Raw genomic sequence first — 24,182 nt, forward strand, 5'->3', positions numbered from 1 at the left:
TCTCGTAGTTTTGGCTTGCATTTCCCTAAATATTAGTGATGTTGAGAATCTTTTTTTTGTGCTTGTTGGCCATTCATGTATCTTCTTTGGAGAAATGTCTATCCAAATCCTTAGCCCATATTTGAATTGGGTTGTTTGTTTTTTTTGTTGTTGAATTTTAGAGGGTTGATTTTTTTTTTTTTTTTTTTTTTTTGCGGGGCCTCTCACTGTTGTGGCCTCTCCCGTTGCGGAGCACAGGCTCCAGATGTGCAGGCTCAGCGGCCAAAGCTCACGGGCCCAGCTGCTCCGCGGCATGTGGAATCTTCCTGGACCGGGGCACGAACCCGTGTCCCCTGCATTGGCAGGCAGACTCTCAACCACTGCGCCACCAGGGAAGCCCAGGTTGATGGTTTTTGATGTTTAAGTGATTTTGTTGGACTATGTTTAGGGAAAAAAGAAAGTGATTGTAGTGGGGACTAACCGATAGTGGATTGGAGCTCAAAATAAAGTCTGGGAATTGTAGTGGAAGTTCTTGAACAAGTGAGCTACATGGATAGGAAGTTGTGTTTGGAGTATATATGATTCTCTCTAGATATTGGAGTCAGTGAACATTTTGAGGATAAGGTCCAGGGTGTGATCATGGGAGTGTTGGTTAACTTGGACTATAGGTCAGCAAATGAAATAGCCAGAGTATTGGAAGGGTCATCATTGTGGCTGTTGAATCACCTAGAATGTTAACTGGAAGGGTACAGAAGAACACTGATCTAGGGACCTTTGAGTGGAGTGTCCAGGAAGTAGGTATTAGGCAGCAAGGGAGTGTGATAGCAGCCAGTGGAGGCTACTCAAAGGAACAGAAGTTTTACAAGAGGAAGAAAAAGGAGTGGTTTGGAAATGGCACTGAAAATTAAGGACCACACTGATAGGTTGGATGTAAGAGAGAAAACAGCCTTCAGTTGAGAGAGGTGCTAGAGAAGTCTCTTTCTCAGGAGATAACCAAATTTCTTTTAAGGCAAAGAGGCAAGGGGAATGAGCCCATGACAAATGGGAAGTTCCAGAGGAAATAGTGGGAGGGATCCAGAGTCAGGAAAGGGTTGAGGAATTTGGTCAGATTAGAGGACATACAGGAAAGGTTGGGTATGAGAGTTTGGGTGGTCAAGGCTGTCTGAAGTAAATGGACACTGGAAGCTTGATTAAATTAGTTGTGATTCTCTTTTAAAGGAGAGAGGGCAGTCTATTTTCATTCTTTTGTTCCTAATACTTCCAAGAGAATATGTTCCTTTGAGGCAGCGTGTGGCAGTGTGGGAAATCATAGGATATGTTCAGGAAGATTGACTGGAAGATCATCTATCTAGGAGACAGCAGAATAGATTCCAGTGTTTCTTGGGAGGTTAAACTAGATCACCTTATTGGTTCCTTCAGCTCTCAGATTGTATGAGCCTCAGGTTTTAGTGATTATTTTCTCATTTCAGGCCATCCGTGGGGAGGGCTGGAGGTTTGAAGCTTAAATTTGAATTTTTCCCTTAACTATTGGGAATAGCTCAACGGGGGATACAAGTCAGGAATTTCCCAAGATGGTAGGAGGAGGATTATAAGACATTTGGTGCTGGTTTCTGTGAGTGACTCTAGTGACTATCTGCAGGGGTGATAGGGGTGAGGAAGATGTGTAGTATTATTGGTAGGGGGAGGAGAGGGTGAAGGTATAGGATCAACATAAGTTAATTTAAGTCTCTGACTCCAAATCTCTCTGCCTTTTCCATTTCACTTTGCTGCCTCTCATACCTCTCCAATTGTAGGAAGTTTTCCAGGTATTCTGTTTCATTGAGTGATCTTAGCTAAGTTGCATACCCTTATGGGTTTCATGTTAGAACTATGAAATAAAGATTTGAAACTAGCTGATTTTTCAAGATCCTTCCAACTCCTGTGTTTTTCTTCTCTAAACCAGGCTGCATTTTAGTCAGTGAACCGTTACTAATTACCTAGTTGTGCCAGGTCTGTGCTGGGTGGGACTCGGGGACATAGACATTAATCAGACTTAGTTTTGTCCCTTGACGTGTTCATGGTCTGGTGAGGTTGATATCATGAAATATGGAACCTGCTGCATAGAATTATGTGTAAAATGCTATTAAATTTGGGGCAAGGTAGAAATAGGAGGGCTGTGTGAAGGTTTTGTAGAGGAAGTGAATCAAGCGGGGTCCTGAAGAATGAGTAGGAGTTTTCTTGGCAGACAAGTTGGGACATTTTAGGCAGAGAGAACAGTGTGGGCAAAGGCAGTAGCCTGAAAGCAGATTGGGTTGGAATGACAAGTTTAGAGATAGAAGAGATGAAACTGGATAGATGAGTGGGGGATGAGAACAGGTGTTTTTTGAACATCTATTTTGTGTCAGGCAGCACGCTAGGAGCTTTTATATATGCTTTTCAATTCTCATGATAGCTCTGTAAAATAGACAATCCTATTTGTATTTTTAAAAAGAGGAAACTGAGGGTCAAAAATTAAAGTAGCTTTCCTAACAGCTCAGAAAGAGCTTCCAGTTTTCCTCCCTGCTACCTCAGCAGTTGCTTTCTTGTTGCTAAACCACTGCGAGTGGCTGGAGGCTGCATAGCGGGAATGTCTTTGACTTGTCAGAAGGACATCCTTCAGCAAATTCAAGACTGTAGCATTCCAGGCTTCTGCCAAGAAAACCTCCTGGCACAAATTAATTAAAGATCAGATTCTCATAACCAGGTGTCAAGGGCATGCAGTACTCCCCAGTCTTGGGTGGAGTGTTGAGCATGCCAGTCTTAGCAGCTCTGAGTTGTTGGAACTGAGAAATGTGATTAATACATGAGATAGGTTTTATTTCTTTTTTCCTTCCGCATCTTCATTTAAATAATGGCCTGAGGTAATATTAAAGGTTATCTAGTCCATTCCTTTGCCTCTAGAGTGAACAGTGAGGTATGGTATAGTGGAAAGAGAGGTGATTCTGCAGTCACACAGACTTCATTTCAGGTTCCTGCCTCTGCTCTCCACTAGCTGTGTGACCCTGGGTGGCTGGCAGCATCTCTGAGATTTTGCTTCTTCTGATTTGTTCACTCTTTTATCCCCAGCACCTAACACAGTCTGGCAAACAGTAGGTGATGAATAAATATTTACATGAATGAATGAGAAAAATAATACCAACCAAATAGATTTCCAGGTTTTCTTGTACACTCCATTAATGTTAGTGGTTATTGAAATATCAGCCCCAGCTGATGGCTGAAACCCTATTTGTAAAGACCGTTAGTCCAGGAGGTTCAATGGGGATACTCTTAAAAGAATTTTAGCAACTTTGTTAGGCAATTTAGAGAACTCTCCTAAATTCCAAGTCCCATTGTGTGAGCTCAAGGCACCACAGAGTCGTTAGTGCAGATGGATAGCAGCTGGTCCCCTCCTCCAGGGAACACTTCTTTTCTCATTGTCATCCCTCAGCCTTTTTTAATCAACAGCGTCATCTTTTATTTTTAACATGGGACATTCATTGTACAGTTCTAGAACTGCTCAGAAAGGACCATTTTTCTGACTAGCGCTGTATGTATTGCAGAAAATGAAAGGTCCTCTGTGATTGCTGTGTCCTACTTTTTCACCTTCATGTTGCGTTTTACCACACTGTACTCTCACACGTTATTCCTGTGGTCTGGGATATATTTGCTGTCATCGTTCTCTGTCAAAATCATTCATTTTATTGTCTGTTTTCCTTGGTCAAGGTAATATACCAATGCCTGGGCCTATCCCAGACCAACTAAAATCAGAGTTAAAGCAGTGGTATTTCCCCCCCCCCACCCCTGCCGCCCCCGCTTTTTAATTAGGAAAATCTGAAACATACAGCAAAGTTGAAAGAATTTTATAGTGAATACCTGTGTAATCGACATGTAGATTCTTCTACCATTAACATTTTCATGTTAACTTGCTTTATCACATCCATTATATATTATATATTGACATGTATATTATATCACATCCCTATGTTCATCCACTAATGTATCTTACTTTTTAAAAATGCATTTCAGAGTAAATTGCAGATATTAGTATACTTCCTCTCTTAAGTACTTCATCCGGTGTTTTAAAAAGCTCCTAGGGAATTCTAATAGTCCAGAGTCAAAGACCACTAGTCTGACCTATTTATTCTTTAAGCCCCTACTCTTTCTTTTTTTTTGGCTGCACTGCGCAGCATGTGGGATCTTAGTTTCCCGACCAGGGATGGAACCCATGCCCCCTGCAGTGGAAGTGTGGAGTCCTAACCACTGGGTCACCAGGGCATTCTCCTAAGCCCCTACTCTTAACACCACTTCTTCTGTGAAGCCTCACTGATGACCTCAGTTTAATATAGTCTTTCCTTTCTGTCTCTTCTGACATTTTACTGCTTGTACTATTCTACAGCACTGTTTACAATTGGCCTGACATTGTGGTTTTCTAGGTCCTGTCTGTCTTGCTTACTAGACCGTGAGAACCTCTAGAGTTGGGAACGTATTCATTTATTTATCTCTATATCCCTGGTTTCTGGCATAGCACCTTATGAGTAAGTACTCATTAAAAATTATTTATTTGAATTGTACTTGAATGAAGAGCCTACAAGTGCAGTAAAAGGTGTACATAACTTTCACATGGCTGATTTGAGGACCAAGAAATTATTTATCTTCTCTGTTGCTTAGCTCATGGCAGACATTTAGTAAATATCAAAGATCACACAGAAATTTAAAGGTGGGGACTGGAACTCAAGTCTTCTGACTCTCTGCCAAAGGATTTTCCAACTATACTTGAGGTAATTCTCACCCCGCTGTACCTATTCTGACCTAAACTATGCTACTTCTGATTTACATTTAGATCCGTCAAATCTAGCCAATGGCAAATACAGAAATATATAAACATGTTTGGGCTGGACTTAAGATTGATGAACTTTCATTCTAAATGTTGGCCTCGGGCTTAGCTTTATTCTGCAGCTTGTCAGAAGGCGTTGGCTTGTCATCCTTCCAAATCTTTGACCAGCAGAGATTGCTAGAAGATTTAATATATATTTGGTCATGTTATTCAAGAGCTGAGTGTATTTCTTGCAAATCAAAACTACAATGAGGTAACATCACACTGGTCAGAATGGCCATCATCAAAAAATCTAGAAACAATAAATGCCAGAAAGGGTGTGGAGAAAAGGGAACCTTCCTACACTGTTGGTGGGAATGTAAATTGGCGCAGCCACTATGGAGAACAGTATGGAGGTTCCTTAAAAAAACTAAAAATAGAACTACCATACGACCCAGCAATCCTACTCCTGGGCATCCGGAGAATACTGTAATTCAAAAAAAGATACATGCACCCCAATGTTCGTTGCAGCACTATTTACAATAACCTGGACATGGATGCAACCTAAATGTCCATCAACAGAGGAATGGATAAAGAAGATGTGGTACATACATACAATGGAATATTACTCAGCCGTAAAAAAGAACAAAATAATGCCATCTGCAGCAACATGGATGGACCTAGAGGTTGTCATACTGAGTGAAGTAAGTCAGACACAGAAAGACAAATATCGCTTATATGTGGAATCTAAAAAAAAGGGTACAAATGAATCTTCTTTACAAAACAGAAGTAGAGTCACAGATGTAGACAACAAACTTATGGTTACCAGGGGATAAGGGTGGGGACAGATAAACTGGGAGATTGGGACTAACACATACACACTACTGTATGTAAAGCAGATAACTAATAAGAACCTGCTGTATAGCACGGGGAACTCTACTCAATACTCTGTAATGGCCTATATGGGAAAATAATCTTAAAAAAAACAGTGGATATATGTATAACTGATTCACTTTGCTATATACCTGAAACTAATACAACATTGTAAATCAACTATACTCCAATAAAAATTTTTAAAAAAAGAATTCTTTTTCCTATCAGGATTGAAATTTTGGACTTGTTTTCCTATAAACAAAGTTTAGAATAGTGTAGGTTTTAAAATGTGCTAATTATTGTGCTAGGTATAGATGGACAAAATGACCTCTGAGTGGATCTATGAAGTGTAAAGAGAGTAAAGACTTGTGCAGAAGCCATAGGAAAGAACTGGATGGAGGGCTGCAGAGAAACTGGAAAGTAGTGTAAAAATATTAAGTCCAAGTAAGTTCAAAGGAAAGGTTCAAGAAGGCACAAACTTGTGTTCTGTGAGTATAGTTGAAAGTACTGGCAATGTTTAGCACTGAGAAAATAGATTTTGGGCGGTGGGGGGAGTCTTGAGAGATGATTTCAGGTACGTAAAGTTCTGAAGAGGCAATAGACTTTCGCTGAGCAACCCTCATCTAGGATTTAGAAATAATAGATAGAAGTAGTGTTTGTTCATTTGTTGTTCATTTATTTATTCATTTGCTTGTTCATTTGTTCAACAAATCTTTACTGATTACCTGTTCTGTGCCAGGCCTGGTGTTGGGGATTGCGATGACTGAACTTTGTTCTTGAGGAGTTCATAGTCTTAAGTCTGGCAGGGAAGGGAAGTGCAGGGAGAGGCAAATGTGTAAACAAATAATTGCAATTCAGTGTGAGAAGATAAAACAATATAAGTGGGGGCTTCCCTGGTGGCGCAGTGGTTGAGAGTCCGCCTGCCGATGCAGGGGACATGGGTCCATGCCCCGGTCCGGGAAGATCCCACATGCCGCGGAGCAGCTGGGCCCGTGAGCCATGGCCGCTGAGCCTGCGCGTCCGGAGCCTGTGCTCCACAACAGGAGAGGCCACAACAGTGAGAGGCCCACGTACCGCAAAAAAAAAAAAAAAAAAAAAAAAGGCAATATAAGTGAGAGCTCTCTAAATGAGGTCACCAAAGATAGAATAGGCTGACTTGTGAGACTGTAGATTTCCTATCACTGGAGGTTTTCAAGCACAGGCTAGATGACCTGGTCTGGAATGTGGTACAGAGTATTCAAACATTGTATTCCAACAACAGATTTTAGGTTTTAATAATTTAGAATTTTTTTTGAAAGTGGTGATCTACCACCTAGAGTTCTCCAAACACAGTGGAAGAACTGAGAAATGAAGAAAAGCCTTATCAGAAAGGTTGATGAAGCCTTTCTTTTTTTTTTTTTTGCGGTGTGCGGGCCTCTCACTGCTGTGGCCTCTCCCATTGTGGAGCACAGGCTCCGGACGCGCAGGCCCAGCAGCCATGGCTCACGGGCCCAGCTGCTCTGCGGCACGTGGGATCCTCCCAGACCGGGGCACGAACCCGTGTCCCCTGCATCGGCAGGTGGACTCTCAACCACTGCGCCACCAGGGAAGCCCTGATGAAACCTTTCTTGGTGCAATTCTGGGCTGTCATCCTGAAAAGGAGTAATATTCAATGAAGCTTTTGGCTGAAGGACCTAAGAGGCAAGGAAGGGCCTGCTTAGGGTATCAGGTGGCTGCAGGGAGTGTAATTTTGGAACTGGCAGTCTGGAGTGGGAAGGTACTCTTGAGAGCTGGGCCAGTAGAAATTCTCTTTGGGGGAGCTGAGGGACTTGAGTTGGGGCTGGGAGGGAAAGCAAAGACAAATCTGCAAAATGAAACTGGAAGAAATGGATAAAAAGCACACCACCCAGAGAGTTACTCTAGATTAACAAGATTGTCCTTGCTTACTTGATTTCTTTTGTTCAAAAATAGAAGTGAGGAGCAGTGGGTTTGTCAGAGGTAGGTCAGGATGAATTATATAAACAGATGAAGTTTAAATTTGATCTTAAAAGATGAGTAAGATTTTTATCAGTCAGAGGAGATGACAAGAAGCATTGGGGGTGGGGGGGGTAGGGCAAGAGGAGGGTAAGAGAGTACTTGGCAAATTCAGTAGAACAGAGATTTCTGAAGTGTGGTTTGAATGCAAGCTGTGTCCAGGTACAATGGCTTAGTTTGTGAGACAGTTCAATATCAAAGATTGCAAAGGACCTTAAAATTTCGTCTGTACTGAATTCCTTAAAGGCAAGGTATATAACTCTGTCAAACTTTTGATTAATAGAAATATTTATTGAATCCACTGTTGAGTTAGATACTATACTGGGCTGTTTTGGATTACAAAGGTGACAAAATCGTGCCTGACCTTTGGGTTACATTCTTCTGGCGAAGATAATTAAAACATAGTAAAAATAAATGTGATAACCTGGAAATATACCCATTGCCTTTGGAGTGTGGAGGAGGGGACCTTAACTTCTTGAAGGTGAGAACATTTCAAAAGGGCTTCATAGAAGAAATAGCAGTTGAGGGGCTTCCCTGGTGGCACAGTGGTTGAGAGTCTGCCTGCCAATGCAGGGGATGCTGGTTCGTGCCCCGGTCCAGGAGGATCCCACATGCCGCGGAGCGGCTGGGCCTGTGAGCCATGGCCGCTGGGCCTGCGCGTCTGGAGCCTGTGCTCCACAACGGGAGAGGCCACAACAGTGAGACGCCCTTGTACGGCAAAAAAAAAAAAAAAGCAGTTGAAGGATGAGTGAATTTGAGGATAGGGAAATTGGCATTCTAAGCAGAGGGAACAGCATGTGTAAAGGAATGAAAGTGTGAAAGCTACAGTATACTTGAAGAAGTTGGGTGTGGCTAGAGTATAAGGGGAATTAGAGGGAGTGGTAGTAGTGGGAAATGAAGCTGATGGTGGAATGGGTTAAACAATGGGAGGGCCTTTAAAAGCAAGCTAAGGAACTTTAGCTTTTATTCTGGGATGTCACTGAAGGGTTTTAAGTAGAGGTATGAGTGTTTTAAGATCACTGATGGCATGTGGAGAAAGGATTGAGGGAAAAAATGGATGCAAGGGATCATTTAGCTCTGCACTTATTAGAAAATGTTAAGACTCCTATAGATTTTGTCCATAGCATTTAAATAGTTAACTTCTAAAGCAGTGGTATTCAATTCTGGCAGGCACTGGGATCACTAAGTTTTAAAATTATAAATTTTGGGCTTAACCCAGCCAAACTAAATCAGAATTTATGAGGGTCATACAAGGACATCTATATTTCTGAAAAGTTTCGATGATTATTACACTGTTGTTTTTTTTTTTTGATGATTAGAAACTTCAGTCTAAAAAGCACTATTGTGTTTGACTCTAAGGAGCTTACATTCTAAATAGTCATGGTTAAAGATATAATTTCCAGGGGCTTCCCTGGTGGCGCAGTGGTTGAGAGTCCGCCTGCCGATGCAGGGGACACGGGTTTGTGCCCCGGTCCGGGAATATCCCACGTGCTGCGGAGCGGCTAGGCCCGTGAGCCATGGCCACTGAGCCTGCGCGTCGGGAGCCTGTGCTCTGCAACGGGAGAGGCCACAACAGTGAGAGGCCCGCGTACCGAGAAAAAACAAAACAAAACAAAAGATATAATTTCCATTGTAGCATGAAGAATAATGAGAAACTTTATTAACTCTGGATATATTCATATTTATCTATTGTCAAGCACACTTATTTAAGGTAATAACATCTATCTTCACTAAAACTAGTGGTTCCATGTGATAGGGATTTTTTTCCTTTTCTTTTAGATTTTATTCCGTTTCCCGGAAGCACTGGAAATTGCCTGTAAATTCAGCACCATATAGGACAAGATGGTTAATGCATTGATCATCATATATTTAGAACAAGGTCAAATTTTAGAGGAAGGAGATACTGGAGAGCTGATAAAGGCCAGGGATCAGCAAACTTTTCTTGTAAATGACCAGATAGTAAAATATTGTAGGTTTGTGAACAACCTAAATATTTTAGGCCTGTTGCAACTACGTAGTATTGCCCTTAGAATGTGAAAGAAGCCATAGACAATATGTAAGTGAATGGATGTGGCTGTGTTCCAGTAAAACTGTTTACAAAACCAGCAGCTTTACTGACCATTGGTATAGTGATACAATTCCTACCAGAGAAGGAATGATGTTCCTAAGGTAACAAAATTAGAGCTTGGCAGAGAACTCACTATGTGGAATGCTGTTGGCAGTTTTATTTAATCTTCATGTGAATGACTGAATGGAACCCAAGTGGTTAAGGAATTTCTCTAAAGCTTGTTAAGTAGCACAGGGATTCATTCTCAGTTTAACTGGGCCAAATTTCTGCCTTTTAAATCACATCATGGTGGCTTTTTGTGCTCTCCAATGCCTTAGATAGGAGAATGAAGAAAAAAGCAAGAACCTTGTGAATTTTCAGCAGTGCTTGGCACAGAGTAGGTATTACATCTTTGAGTATGGTGGACTGAATAAGATAGCAGTAGTCATGGTATGCAGTGGAAGGGCTTGAGGTGGGTCCTGGAGGAAGGGTTGTAAAATTTGGATTCCTTTAAAATTTTCAATACCTATTTCCTTTTGCTCAAAAAATAATAAAAGAGTTATGTTCTTCTTTCTGATTCCAGTAGCTGCTGCTGGTGCTGACAATGTCGAATAACGGCCTAGACATTCAAGACAAACCCCCAGCCCCTCCGATGAGAAATACCAGCACTATGATTGGAGCTGGCAGCAAAGATGCTGGAACCCTAAACCACGGTTCCAAACCTCTGCCTCCAAACCCCGAGGAGAAGAAAAAGAAGGACCGATTTTACCGAGCCATCTTACCTGGTGATAAAAGTACAGTATTTCATTTCTTTCTCATCATTTGTATACTTAAAAAATTTTTTTTGGTAACCTGAATATAATATTTGTCCCTTCCTTGATTTAATTTTCCTTTAATCCCTCTTTTTCTCATTATTTTCCCTATTCCTTATCTTCTTTTCCTGAAATGACTGTGAAGTCAAATGGAAAATAGACCCATTATTATACTCTATTAACTATATCTGACCAAAATTCTAGGAAAATAATTATGCTCTTGCCAGATTTTGGGCAATCTGAAGCCATATATTTACTTACTTTTTAAGTTCTTAAACTGTTTATGACCTCACAAAATATAAGAAATATTGAAATGTCTTCATTTGGATATGGTTTTTCCCCCAAACTAGTTTCATTTGCAATGTCATCTTTCCAGATTCTTTTTTTTTTGAAAAATTAAATTAATTTATTTTTGGCTGCATTAGGTCTTCGTTGCTGCACACGGACTTTCTCTAGTTGTGTTGAGCGGGGGCTACTCTTTGTTGCGCTTCGCAGGCCTCTCATTGCAATGGCTTCTCTTGTGGCGGAGCCCTGGCTCTAGGTGCTCAGGCTTCAGTAGTGGTGGCATGCGGGCTCAGTAGTTGTCGCTCGCAGAGTTAGTTGCTCCGCGGCATGTGGGATCTTCCTGGACCAGGCATCAAACCTGTGTCCCCTGCATTGGCAGGCGGATTCTTAACCACTGCACCAGTAGTGCAGGGAAGTCCCTTGTATCCAGATTCTTTTTTTTTTAATTAATTAATTAATTTTTGGCTACGTTGGGTCTTCGCTGCTGAACCCAGGCTTTCTTTAGTTGCGTTGAGCAGGGCCTACTCTTCGTTGCGGTGCACAGCCTTCTCATTGCAGTGGCTTCTCTTGTTGTGGAGCACGGGCTCTAGGTGCACGGGCTTCAGTAGTTGTGGCACGCAGGCTTCAGTAGTTGTTGCTTGCGATCTCTAGAGCGTAGGCTCGGTAGTTGTGGCACACAGGTTTAGTTGCTCTGCAGCATGTGGCATCTTCCCAGACCAGGGCTCGAACCTGTGTCCCCTGCATTGGCAGGCGGATTCTTAACCACTCTGCCACCAGGGAAGTCCCAGTACCCTTTCTCTTACTCTTTCATTGAAGCTAGGAGGCATAGCTAGTAGGCTACATGGTAAAGTCAGAATTAGGATTCTGAAACAGTAGGCCAAATATGTCAAGTACAGTGGTGAATTGCAGAAAATATGTTGCAGAAAAATATACCTGCATAACTACAGATCAGGGGAGATGGTAGATAATAGTATCATTAACCAAATAGGGAACACAGGAAGAGGAACAAGTGAGGAAGGTTGATGGTTGGAGAGCAGGAAAGATGATGACTTAAACGCATTGCATTTGAAGTGAAAAGATAATATTAGACTTTGTATTTGAGACGTCTTGACATAGAGGTGTCTAATAGGCAGTGATCTTACATATAGGAAATGATTGTTGAAAAACTGAAATGAGAACTATTGAGGACTCTTATTGAGTACATTGGGCATGCATCTTTGTGTTTACCCTTTCCTCTACCCCACCTTCATTGTGAACTCTTTTGGGGTCTAGATAGAAGAGGCACACATAAGTTGCTTAACTTTGTTTTCTGGCTAATTCATTTATGTAGTAGCTGCCAACTTCCTAGGTGAGGGGCTATGATCTAGGTGATGTTACTCTACCATAGAATCTTCTCCCACATATATAGCCACTTTGTTTATCCCTCAGTTTAGATGTGTGCTTATTTTTAATATTGCACTTTATCAGCCATAATTCTTGATCTCTATAAATAAGTAGGCTTTCAGCCCAAGTTTCTACATGCAATAAGAAGGACTTTTAAAAATAAAAAGCTGGAATTGTTCTTACTGACAAACCAGGAAGATGATGAGATTCCTGACCAATAGACATCATCAAAATTAAAACTTTTCTGCTTCAGAAAGAACGAGAAAAGATAACCCACAGAATGGGAGAAAATTTTCCCAAATCATATATCTGATAAGGACGTTATATCAAAAATATAAAGAGTTACTATATTACCAAAAATGAAAACATATGTCCACACAAAAACTTGTACATGAATGTTTACAGCAGCATTATTGATAATAGCTAAAAAGTGGGAACAACTCAAATGTTCATCAACTGATGAATGGATAAATAAAATATGGTATATCCATACAAAGACATATTAGCTGGTAACAAAAAGAAATGGAGTCCTGATCCATACTACAAAAGGGGGAACCTTGAAAACATTATTATTAGTGAAAGAAGCCAGTCACAAAGGATCACATACTGTATGATTCTGCTTATATGAATTTTCCAGGCAAATTCATATTATCCAGGCAAATTCATAAGCAAAAAGTGAAGAGTGGTTGCCTAGGGTTGTAGGGAGATGTGAATGGGATTTAGGGGACGGTGGCTAAGAGGTATGGGATTTCTTTTTGGGGTAATGAAAATGTTCTAAAGTTGATTGTGGAGATGATTCCCCAGCTCCATGAATGTATTGAGTCACTGAATTTTAGACTCTATGGGTGAATTGTATAGTATGTGAATTATATCTCAATAATACTCTGTTAAAAAAAAAAACAGAACAGCTGATGGAAGTGTTTAGACATCATTGGGAACCGAAGGGATGACCTTATGTATTGAATGGGGAGATGGCGATTGGGATATGGGTGTTGTAGTCTTGGTTCTCTCATAATTTGGCTGCCTGGTTTGGGTCAGTTACTTGTCTTTGGACTTCAGTGCTTTCATCTAAAATATTAGAGTCACACAGATATAGGGAACAAACTAGTGGTTACCAGTGGGGAGAGGGAAGGGGGAAAAGATAATATAGGGGTGTGGGAAAAAGAGGGTTATTATGGGGTTATATGAAATCATGTGAGAACGGATACATGTATATGTATGGCTGAGTTGCTTTGCTGTGTACCTGAAACTATCACAACCCTGTTAATTGGCTATACTCCAATATAAAATGAAGTTAAAAAAAAAGAAATCGTGTGTGAAACCTTTGAAAATTGTAAAGCACTCTAGAATTTGAAGAATCTTTCATTCAATAAAAAACAATTTTAAAAAATTAGTCAAACCAGTAGACATATACAGCCTCTTATAATTTTGAAATGCTGTAATTACATAAATGAGATATAAAGATGAGGTTGGATCAGGTTGTATATGTATGTGAAACAAAACTAGGCCATTGTGAAGTACTTTGTTCAGCAATAAAGCTGTAGATGCAGAGGTTCTTCTGGAAATCCTCGCTGAGTAACCCTAGGCCAAATCTGGTCTGAAAATAAGTCTCATAGCTCAAGATCAAAGCTGTAGCTCTATAAATTCAAAGCATAGATGTAGAAAGCATAGAGTTCTAAGAAGTTCTTGTGAAACGATGTAGTGGCCTCTCTTTCACCACCTAGTTTTGTATTGCCTATACATACCCTGAGCACATAGGTTTCACTCCTTTGCTTTAAGACCTTAGATGGCTATAATTAATGCATACATCAAAATGAAATAAATGAATTTTTTCCTTTTGTTTGGAAACTTTATTCAGCTTGATTTTGTGCTTTTTGATTTTATCATTCAACCAATAAGGATTTGTTGACTTGCCACTTCGTGCTTAACTTAGTCCTAGAAGGATGCACCGCAGTGTTGGCAGTCTTTGAAGTGGTATGCCCTTCATGAAGTATTTGAGAATTTATACCAGCTATACAGAGAAATGGGCTAGAACTGGACTTAGTCTGGATTGAGTCCTACCTCTAACATTTATTAACTCTGTGATTTTTTGCCCTTTTACGTATTTATTTTAATCCCTGTATCCTTAACTGTAAAGTGGGGAATGATTATAATTCCCATCCATCCCATATCATGAGTAGGCTTTTGTCATTTGACGTAGTGGATGTAAAAGCATTTTCTAAACTCTAAAACACTATACAAATATGAAGTTTTTTTTTTCTTTTCTTTTAAGGGAAACCTCATTTCTTGTTTGATCTGATATCTGTAACAACTCATTTTCAGTTGGGGAGGCTGAGGCTTAGAGAAAAGTAAATTGATCAACGTCTTACAGTTGGAAAGTGGCAGGGATGAGTATGGAACTAAGTCTTCCTAAAGTATCTATTACATCACAACATACTATCTGTGTTAGTTGTTCCCAACCCAGATTACACGTCCAACTCACTCATGGTGCTTTTCTGAAATACAGTTGCCCAGATCCTACCCAGACTTTTGGAGCCAGAATTTCCAGAGGGGTAGTTTTGGGGTCTAAAGGGATTTGGGGGATGAGAAAGAAGAGCTCTCTGTGGGCTGCGTTAGTGGTTGAGATTTGAGCTGGCAATGGATAGAATGTCTATGGGCATTACCTAATGCTGACCTCCAGCGTGGCTTCAGTGTGTGCCTGGGGGGATGCATAAATGATTGCAAGAAGCTGTAATTGAGGGCCTGTGATAGGTGGCGCTGAGTTGCAGAATTCCATGTGGGAAAGCCTGGTTCCTGTGGTTAGGATCTGGAGCCTTTGGTTTATTCTAAGAAGTCCTGTAGCATTTAGTTTGGAATCTTTTCCTGGCTTCATTTTCACAACCGAAGTGGAATTCTCCAAGCTTGGGAAGAGTTTAGCAAAGTTAATTTTAAAACTGGACTACGTCAGTGTTTATCTCTCCAAGTTTGGAGTGTTTTACTGCCTTGAGCTTAGATTAGGTCATCTGAACCAATGAGAAGGGCTTCTTAAAAATAAATCTTTAAAAAAAAAAAAAATAAGGTCAATGATTTGTGCTGAAACTTGGATGGCTGTACTGCAACCTGGGATTTTGTAATGTCAGCCTCATTTCCCATGTTACCAGAAAGCCAAATGGACTTGGCCAAAGATAGGGTTAATATTAGGATGGATGGTTTTGCAGGCTTCTTTTTTCACTTTATTTCCTCAAGTCTGTGATCTCTAGTTTCATGAAATCAGATGATTCGTTCTTCTTTTTCCTTAGCCACAGTTTCTAAACTGTCTTAATGAGTGGGTTGGGAAATCTTACTCTGACACTTTCTTTTATTAATGATAACTCATGTTTGTAAAGCTCTCTAGCTTCTACACAGCACGTACATTTTCTTTATCTTCGTTAATCCTTAAAATAATAAGAACAACAGTAATAAAAATAGTAATAACAAATAGTACTAACACAGTAGTAATAACCATAAAAAGTAACAGCAGTAACCGAGCTACTATTTATTGAATGCCTGTTAGTTACTACATATTATATTAGGAACTTTGATGTTTGTAAAATGTGCCAATTTTTCAGGGAGATAAATATTTCACTTTGTAGACAGTAAACTGAGGTAGTTCAGTTTGAGTAACTTGCCCAAGGTCATCTGGTTAGGAGTGGCTGATCTGCGATTATAGCTTTTTTCTATGATTCCAGGGACCTTTCCACTGATACTCTTGTGCTCAGAGAGTCAAGGACTTGCCCAAGGTCATATGCTACATGGTTGCGGTGCATGGAGTCTGCATTTGAACAATTGTCTCTTGACTTCTGGACTGTGCTCTTTAATTCTTCTAAGTCCTCAGACACCATGTACTGTTTGAAGGCTCCCATCCTAGAGATGTTCAGACTAATGCCTTTAGTAGAACTGATTTGGTTAGTTCTTTTAACTTATTTTAAAACAAATTTGCATTTAATGACCTCCATTCATATTCACTTAGTCTGCAGAAGGCATAGTGCATGTAGAAGCAGCTATATTGGAGTTCAAGCACTGGAGGTTATCACCATTGACCATCCCTAATTTTGGGACCTTTGGTAAGTTGCTCTACCTTCCTTCACCTCACTTATCTTACCCATAGTATGGGTACATAATAATATTTATCTCAGAGAGTTGCTGAGTGGATTATAAGGCTAAAGGTGTGAAAAAGGTTATGCAAACTGCAGCTTTATTAAGAGTTGGAAGTAATTTTGTGGCTATTATTGCTTGCAGTCATGGTTTTCTTTTGGAATCTGTGATTAACACTTAAGAGTTGTTATGAGATTTACAAAAGAACAACTCTTAATGGGATTCCTCCAAGATAGAATTAAAGAATGATCCTGGGGTAAAATACCTTTCTCTTCCTACATATAGCCTGTATTTCCTGTTGGTTTAGATAGGGCTGTTAAGCCAGATTAAAGAATTTGTGCACTGAGGCTAAACAGACCCAAGGAGAGGTTTCCTAAGGAGTTCTCAAGAGTTCTCTGTAATGTCAGAAGCAGGATTCTAAGCTCTGGACGTGGGCCTGGACCTCTGGAACAAATACTCTATTTGAAACTGAGGCCAAAAAGGTAAGCCTCTTAAAACTACAAATGTCAGATACTCTTTATATGTTCATGTGTTAAGTGATTTCACTTCCCTGGGGCTCTTTTCTATAGGCTATTCATCCTCTGAGCCACTGTCTTTCTGTGTTTCCATTACCGAAGTTTGTTTTGTATTTGACATTCCGTGCCTGTGATGGTATATTATATGGCATATTAATAGCATATCATAGAAATAATATATAAAATATAAGATATATAACTATAAAACAAAAATCTAAGTAAAACATAAAAATAATCTAAGTAAAGCATAAAAATAAGTGTTCTTCTCTACAATCTTTTAATTGACTAGATCAGAGGAAATTTAGGAACAGAAAGCAATTCCAAAGCCCTGCGACATGTCCCATGCATTCTAGCTATGAGAAAGACAGATGGACTTATGTCATAAATGAACCATTTATGAACCGTAATAAACCGTTCCCTTTCTCAAAGCAGCTGCTTCTGGAAGGGAAATTGCCAAGTGTAAAAATAGCTTAAACCCTAGCAATTGGCATGTAGGCAAATGGTTCTCACTAAGATACTAAGGAAAGAACCTTTGGAATCAGACCTGGGTTCAAATCCCAGCTCTTACTAGCTGTATGAGCTTGAGCAAATTATTTAACTGCTTTTTAGTTTCCTCATCTGTAAAATGACAGTAGTAATAATGTATCCCATAGGATTATAAGAATTAAGGAAAATATTTTATGGTTATAGTGTCTTATACATGGTAAGTTCTTATTTAATGTCATTTCTTCTCATCATAACAAAGTATGCTTTCTTGATTCAACTTGAAATTCTTTAGGGGAGGTAAAGTAGTAGAATGTAAAGGGCCTTGGCTCTTGATGCCACACTTTTTGAATTTGAATTACTTCAAGAACTGTAGGCAGGTCCATGCTTCAATTTCCTAATCTCCAGGTAAAGTTGACTCTCAGGATTGTGGTGATTATATGAGATGATGTATATGAAGTACCTATTAAAACTGTGGGATGCTGTGTCAGGAAGAAATGTAGATACAGGGCTTTGAGAGTGCTGATCTTTCTGTTTTCAAAGACATTTGGAGTGTAGGAGCTGAAAGGGCACTTAAGATCATCTAGTTCATTCTCCCCATTGTTCAGATGAGAAAGCTGAGCACCTGGACTGTATGGTGTGGTAGAGGCAAAACTGGCCTGGATTCTAGACCTTCTTGTGTGTCCTCCCCCCCACCCCCCACCGCCGCCCCCTGCATTTTGCTGCCTTTCATCAGGGTTATATTGGGTCTGTGGAGGCATTAGGACCTCAGAATATCTTTTGGCCAGTGTGCTGAGCTACCACAGAGCAGGATTTTAAAACGGGATTGTGAAAATCATGTCAGAGCTGATAAAAATGGAACATTTATTCCTGCCCTGGAGAGAATTTGCATGTCTTAGGCAGATTCCTTAGACTCCTTGTCAAGTTGAGTTAGGTGTCTGATTGTTTGTTCCTTTCTTCACTCAGTGTCTGAGCACCTATTTTATGCCTGGCTTTTGCTAGCTGTTGGGGATTCGTGATAAATTAGACATGGCCCCTGAACTTAGAATTCAGTCTGGTTGGAAAAATAGACCCTTAAAATAGGCAATTACTATAATGGTGCTGTGGGAACAGAAGGGAGGGTGAAGAACTCCCCAACCTAGAGATCAGGGAAGACTTCACAGAAGAGATGACCTTTAAGCTGAGACCTGACAAGGATAAATAAAAGGGTTTGTGTGGTGAGGTGGCAAGGGAAGGGAAAGGGAAAGGCAGGATTCACAGGCAGAGGGAGTAACTTGAGACAATAGGAAGAGGTGTGAAAGAGCCCATTACGTTTGGTGAACCATCACTGGTTCAGTGGTGTAGAATGTGTGAAACATAAGTACAGGCATGCCTTGGAGATACTGTGGGTTTAGTTCCAGTTTTATTGTGATGCTCACTACCACAATAAAGTGAGCATCACAATAAAAAGTCACATGAATTTTTTTGGTTTCCAAATGCATATAAAACTTATGTTTACACTATACTGTAGTCTATTAAGTGTACATTTATGTTTAAATAAACAATGTACATACCTTAATTAAAAAATATTTTATTGCGGGCTTCCCTGGTGGCGCAGTGGTTGAGAGTCTGCCTGCCGATGCAGGGGACACGGGTTCGTGACCCGGTTGGGGAAGATCCTACATGCCGTGGAGCGCCTGGGCCCGTGAGCCATGGCCACTGAGCCTGCGCGTCCGGAGCCTGTGCTCCGCAACGGGAGAGGCCACAACAGTGAGAGGCCCACGTACCGCAAAAAAAAAAAAACTTTATTGCTAAAATATGCTAACCATCATCTGACAATGCAAGGTTGCCACAAATCGTCAATTTGTAAAAGGTATAATATCTGTGAAGTGCAGTAACTCCAAGCACAGTAAAACGAGGTATGCCTGTAGTGGGAGATAAAGAAGATGTAAGTCTGTAGAGCAGAGTTCTCAAAGTCTTTAAAAAAAAGAGTTTATTTTTTAGAGCAGTTTTACGTTCACAGCAATATTGAGTGGAAAGTACAGAGATTTCCTATAAACCTCCTGCCCACACATATGTACAACTTACCTCACTACCAATATCCTATACCGGGGTGGTACATTACAATATGTGAACCTACATCAACACATCATATTCACCTTAAGTCTGTATTTTACGTTAGAGTTCACTCTTGGTGTTTTACGTCTATGAGTTGAACAAGTGTATGTATATAAAGACAAATATCCACCATTATAGTATCATATAGAATAGTTTCACCACCCTAAAATTCCTCTGTGCTCTGGTAATTTACCCCTCCTTCCCCTCAAATCTGTGGCAACCACTGACCCTTAATACTGTCTCCATAGTTTTACCTTTGTCAGAATGTCAGATAGTTGGAAGCATATGGTATATAGTCTTTTCAGACTGGTTTCTTTCACCTAGTAATATGTATTTAAGGTTCCTCATTATCTTTTCATGGCTTGATAGCTCATTTCTTCTTAGTGCTGAATAATATTCCATTTTCTGGATGTATCACAGTTTACTTATCCATTCACCTATGGAAGGACACCTTGGTTGCTTCCAAGTTTTGGTAATTATGAATAGAGCTGCTGCAAACATCCACGTGAAAGTTTCTGTGTGAACAAGTTATCAGCTCCTTTGGGTAAATAACAAAGGAGCACGAATGCTATATTGTATGGTAAGAGTATGTTTAATTTTGTGAGAAACTGCCAACATGTCTTAGTGACTGTACCATTTTGCATTCCCACTACTAATGAATGAAAATTCTTGTTGCCCCACATTCTTGTTAGTATTTGGTGTTGTCAGTTTTGGATTTTGGCCATTCTAATAGGTGTGTAGTGGTTTTTCATTGTTGTTTTAATTGCAGTTCCCTAATGAAATACAATATTGAGTATCTTTTCTATCTATATCTTCTTTGGTGATGTGTCTCTTCAGGTCTTTTGCGTATTTCATTAATTGCGTTTTCTTATTGTTGAGGGTTTTCTTGTGTATGAAATTATAGCTTTTATTTTTAAAATTTTTATTGGGGTATAGTTGACTTACAATGTTTTGTTAGTTTCAGGTGTACAGCAAAGTGAATCTGGTATACATACACATATATCCATTCTTTTTTAGATTCTTTTCTAAAAGCATAGTAATAATATATATTACTATTATATAATGTAATATATGCCATTACAGAGTATTGAGTAGAGTTCCCTGTGCTGTGCAGTAGGTCCTTATTAGTTATCTATTTTATATATAGTAGTGTAAGAGAATACAAAGGCCTTGGGGTTGGGAGGCTGAAGACCTCAGTCCTGGCCCCAGATCTGCTTCTAACTTGCTCTGTAACATTGGGCAGGCTACTTAACTTCTTGGAACCTCTGGCTTCTTCTGTCATATGGGCACCAAAATCACTACCCTGCTTGTCACACAGTTGTTTTGAGGCTCCAGTGGACTAGGTCTAGCTAATACCAAGGCCAGAAAGTCTTTTGAGTTGGAAAAGGATTATATTAGTTTGCTAGAGCTGCTGCAACAAATTACCACAAACTAGGGGTCTTAAATAACAGAAATTTATTGTTTTAGTTTTGGAGGTTAGAAGTCCAAGATCAAGGTGTTTGTAGGGTTGGTTCCTTCTGATACCTGTGAGGAAAAATCTGTTCCATTCCTCTCTCGTAGCTTCTGGTGATTTGTTGGGCTTGAAGAAGCATTGCTCTGATCTCTGTCTTTATCTTCATAAGGTGTTCTCCTTGTGTACGTTTGTCTTCAAATATCCCCTTTTTATAAGGACATTGACTGGATTAGGGGGCTGACCCTACTCCAGTTTGACCTAATCATATTTTAAATAATTATATCTGCAATGGCTCTGTTTCCAAATAAAGTCACATTCTGAGGTACTGGGAGTTAAGAACATATGAATCTTGGTGGAATACGAGGGTACGACAAGGGCACGACAACTCTTTAAATATTGAAGCTTTTTATGCCAGAACCTTAGTGAACACCTACTGTATGCAACACCCTTGATGATTACAAATATTCAGACTTAGTGATTCTTTAAGTTTGTAGCCTAGGGAAGCAGCATAGTAGAGTGGTTTAGTGCTCAGGGCCTGGGCCAGACGGCCTGGATTTGGGTCTGACTGCTGCCAGTTACTATCCAGTTGATCTTGGGCAAATAACTTAGTCTCTGTGCTTCAGTTTCTTTATCTGCAGAATAAGGATGACAGTACCTAACTACAGGGTTGTTGTGAGGCTACAGTGAATATTAATAAAGAACTTGAATTAATTCATAAGATACAAGGATATACTTTACAGCACAGGGCATATAGCCAATATTTTATAACAACTTTAAATGGAGTATAATCTATACAAATATTGAATTACAGTGTTGTTCACCTGAAACTAATATAATATTTAAATCAACTATAATAGAAAAAAGAAGGAACTTGAATCATTGCACATGATAAAATATTAGCTATTCATTTAATTAAAACAATTTCCAAATCTAAAATTCTGTAATGTAGAGAACCTTAAAGTGGTCCATAATCAAGGATCAAACAAACAGAAGCAGGTTATATAAGCTCATAGAATGTAGGATGTCTGGGTTGGAAGGCTCTTTAGAGACCATCTACTTGAGTCTTCTCATTTTGCAGATGGGGAAACCAGGGTTCAGAAAAAAGGAAGTGACTTGCTCTGGGTCAACTGACTCATTTGTATCACAGTCCTTGGCCTCTAAAGGAGCTTAGAGCTCAACAAAGAGCTAAATAAGCCTAAAAATGTAGTAATGTCCTTGTTTTTATCTCCTTTTTCCTGTTTCTCTTACAGCAAATAAAAAGAAGGAGAAGGAACGGCCAGAGATTTCTCTTCCTTCAGATTTTGAGCACACGATTCACGTTGGTTTTGATGCTGTCACAGGCGAGTTTACAGTAAGTCCTGGGCCACAGAAAGACATTTGGTCTTTCAGAGTTCTGGCTATGCACTGTTAGATTTAATCCTTTCCAGACTTCCTGATGCCTCTATCTTTGCCCGAGACCCTCATTACTATCTTCTTATAGTAATGAGAGGGACACATTCCTCCCCTCCAGAATTGTACTAGAGAAGCCTTTGAATCTCTATTCCTTAAATAGACCTCGGTTAAGTGGCCCCTTAACATCAGGCTCTGTGCTGGGCACTGATGATCCAGAGACAAATCAGACATGATTGCTGCTGTAAAGGAGGAATAGCCTGGTGAAGGGGCAAATACCACAAGAAATGACAGATATAGTAAGAGATGTGTTATAAGAGAGACCAGTGTGGAACTCTGAGGGCAGAGAGAGAAAGGAATGACTAAACCCATCTTTAGCTGCCATCAGTTGTCAGAGTTAGTTCTGAATTTCATTCAGGGTCCCCTGTGATTATGCCTTGCTGACAGCCTCGCATGTCTCTCTTGTAGGGGATGCCAGAGCAGTGGGCCCGCTTGCTTCAGACATCAAATATCACCAAGTCGGAGCAGAAGAAAAACCCGCAGGCTGTCCTGGATGTATTAGAATTTTATAACTCGAAGAAGACCTCCAACAGCCAGAAGTACATGAGCTTTACAGGTATGGGGATTGTGTCCAGGGCAGTCTAGGAAAAAAGAGGTTTTCATCTTAGTAGATGCCTATTGGTGTGGGGTGGAGGAAGAGCGTTTTTCAAAAGAGTGGAGATGGCACGTTCGCTAAGATGGAATTTTGGAATTTGAGAGCCAAGATCATGGGTTTTTGCATCAAACTTGAGTCTTTACTCTGAAACTGCATGTTTTGAAAAAGTACTGTGATATTACGTGTTAAGAACATAGACTTTGTGCTAGAAGATCTAGATTCTGATACTCATTATGTTCTAGTAGTTCATTTCTTTGAGCTTCAAAATGAGAATAATAATTCCTATCTCAAGAGGTTGTAATGAGGATAAATGAGCTCATTGATACGAAAGTTCTTTATAGGTTGCAAAATGGCACCATGAAAATGTAGCCATCATTATCATCGTTTTCAATATCAGTAGGTTATGTGATAACCCAGTTAAGTAGGCAAGCCCACTTTCTTCCTCAAGGAACTGATTTTTATCAGTCCAATCAGTCCAATGAAAAACTGGCCAGTAATAATAAATGTTCTTTAGATGTACTCTCTCTATATGTATAAGGGACTGTGTTTTTCAGAATGTTTTTAATTGCAGAATTGGGATTAGAATCCAGGTCTCCTAATTCCTAGACCAGTACCTTTTCAGTTTACCACTTGCTTCTAGTAACTCTATTTGGAGCACCTCCTTCCATAGCAGAGAGATTTTTCTTTTCTTAGGCAAGTCATAGGAAGGCCTACATTTCTGGAAACTTGCCTTGTATATAGCATCTTAGAATGTTAGGGCAAGAAGTATCTTTAGTATATACCACTTCCAGTTTCCCCTTGTTTTGCAAACATTAGAGCCCAAAATGCCCTTCTAATGTGGCTACATTAGTGATCTCTTAACCACTGGTCTTAACTCTGAGTCCAGTGCTTTTTCTGGTGTTCATGCTGTCTCTTTCAAAGGGCAGTATTGTTGGGGAAGGTGAGAGCCGGGATGAACTAGCTAATTTTGAAGGATGCTTTCCCCAGCAAGTATCTGGCTTGCAGCAGTAGGCACAGGTGGTGAGGATGACAGACTGCAGCTTTGCTCATGCTGCATAGTGGTGCCCTGGAGAGGGTCATACATGTTCCTAGCATGTTTCCTTCCTGATATCTGGCCTGCTGGGTCTGTATCACTTCTTCCATTGAGGGACTGGGTCATTCCAAGGCAGTATTGGGGTTGAGGGGTGATGGGTAGGAAAGTTTTCTAGGTTACGGCTTGTGTTTTCAAGAGTTTGTTGTGGAGACTTCAGATTAGAAGCTGGCTTTGAAAGCCTC

The 24,182-nt window shown here is 40.1% G+C and overlaps 1 protein-coding gene across 4 annotated transcripts in view; it reads left to right on the forward strand.

Annotated features, from left to right (window-relative positions):
• PAK1 (p21 (RAC1) activated kinase 1) overlaps positions 1–24,182 on the forward strand; it is a 151,053-nt gene that overhangs the window by 72,843 nt on the left and 54,028 nt on the right. For all 4 annotated transcript variants that reach the window (XM_032641290.1, XM_032641293.1, XM_032641292.1 and 1 more), the window contains exons 2-4: positions 10,306–10,516; positions 22,114–22,214; positions 22,721–22,868. In XM_032641290.1, the coding sequence (XP_032497181.1) occupies positions 10,327–10,516; positions 22,114–22,214; positions 22,721–22,868 (439 nt within the window). In that variant the 5' untranslated portion in view covers positions 10,306–10,326. The remainder of the gene's footprint in view (positions 1–10,305; positions 10,517–22,113; positions 22,215–22,720; positions 22,869–24,182) is intronic.

Source organism: Phocoena sinus, chromosome 8, assembly GCF_008692025.1.
Source record: "Phocoena sinus isolate mPhoSin1 chromosome 8, mPhoSin1.pri, whole genome shotgun sequence".
Taxonomy (NCBI): Eukaryota; Metazoa; Chordata; class Mammalia; order Artiodactyla; family Phocoenidae; genus Phocoena; species Phocoena sinus.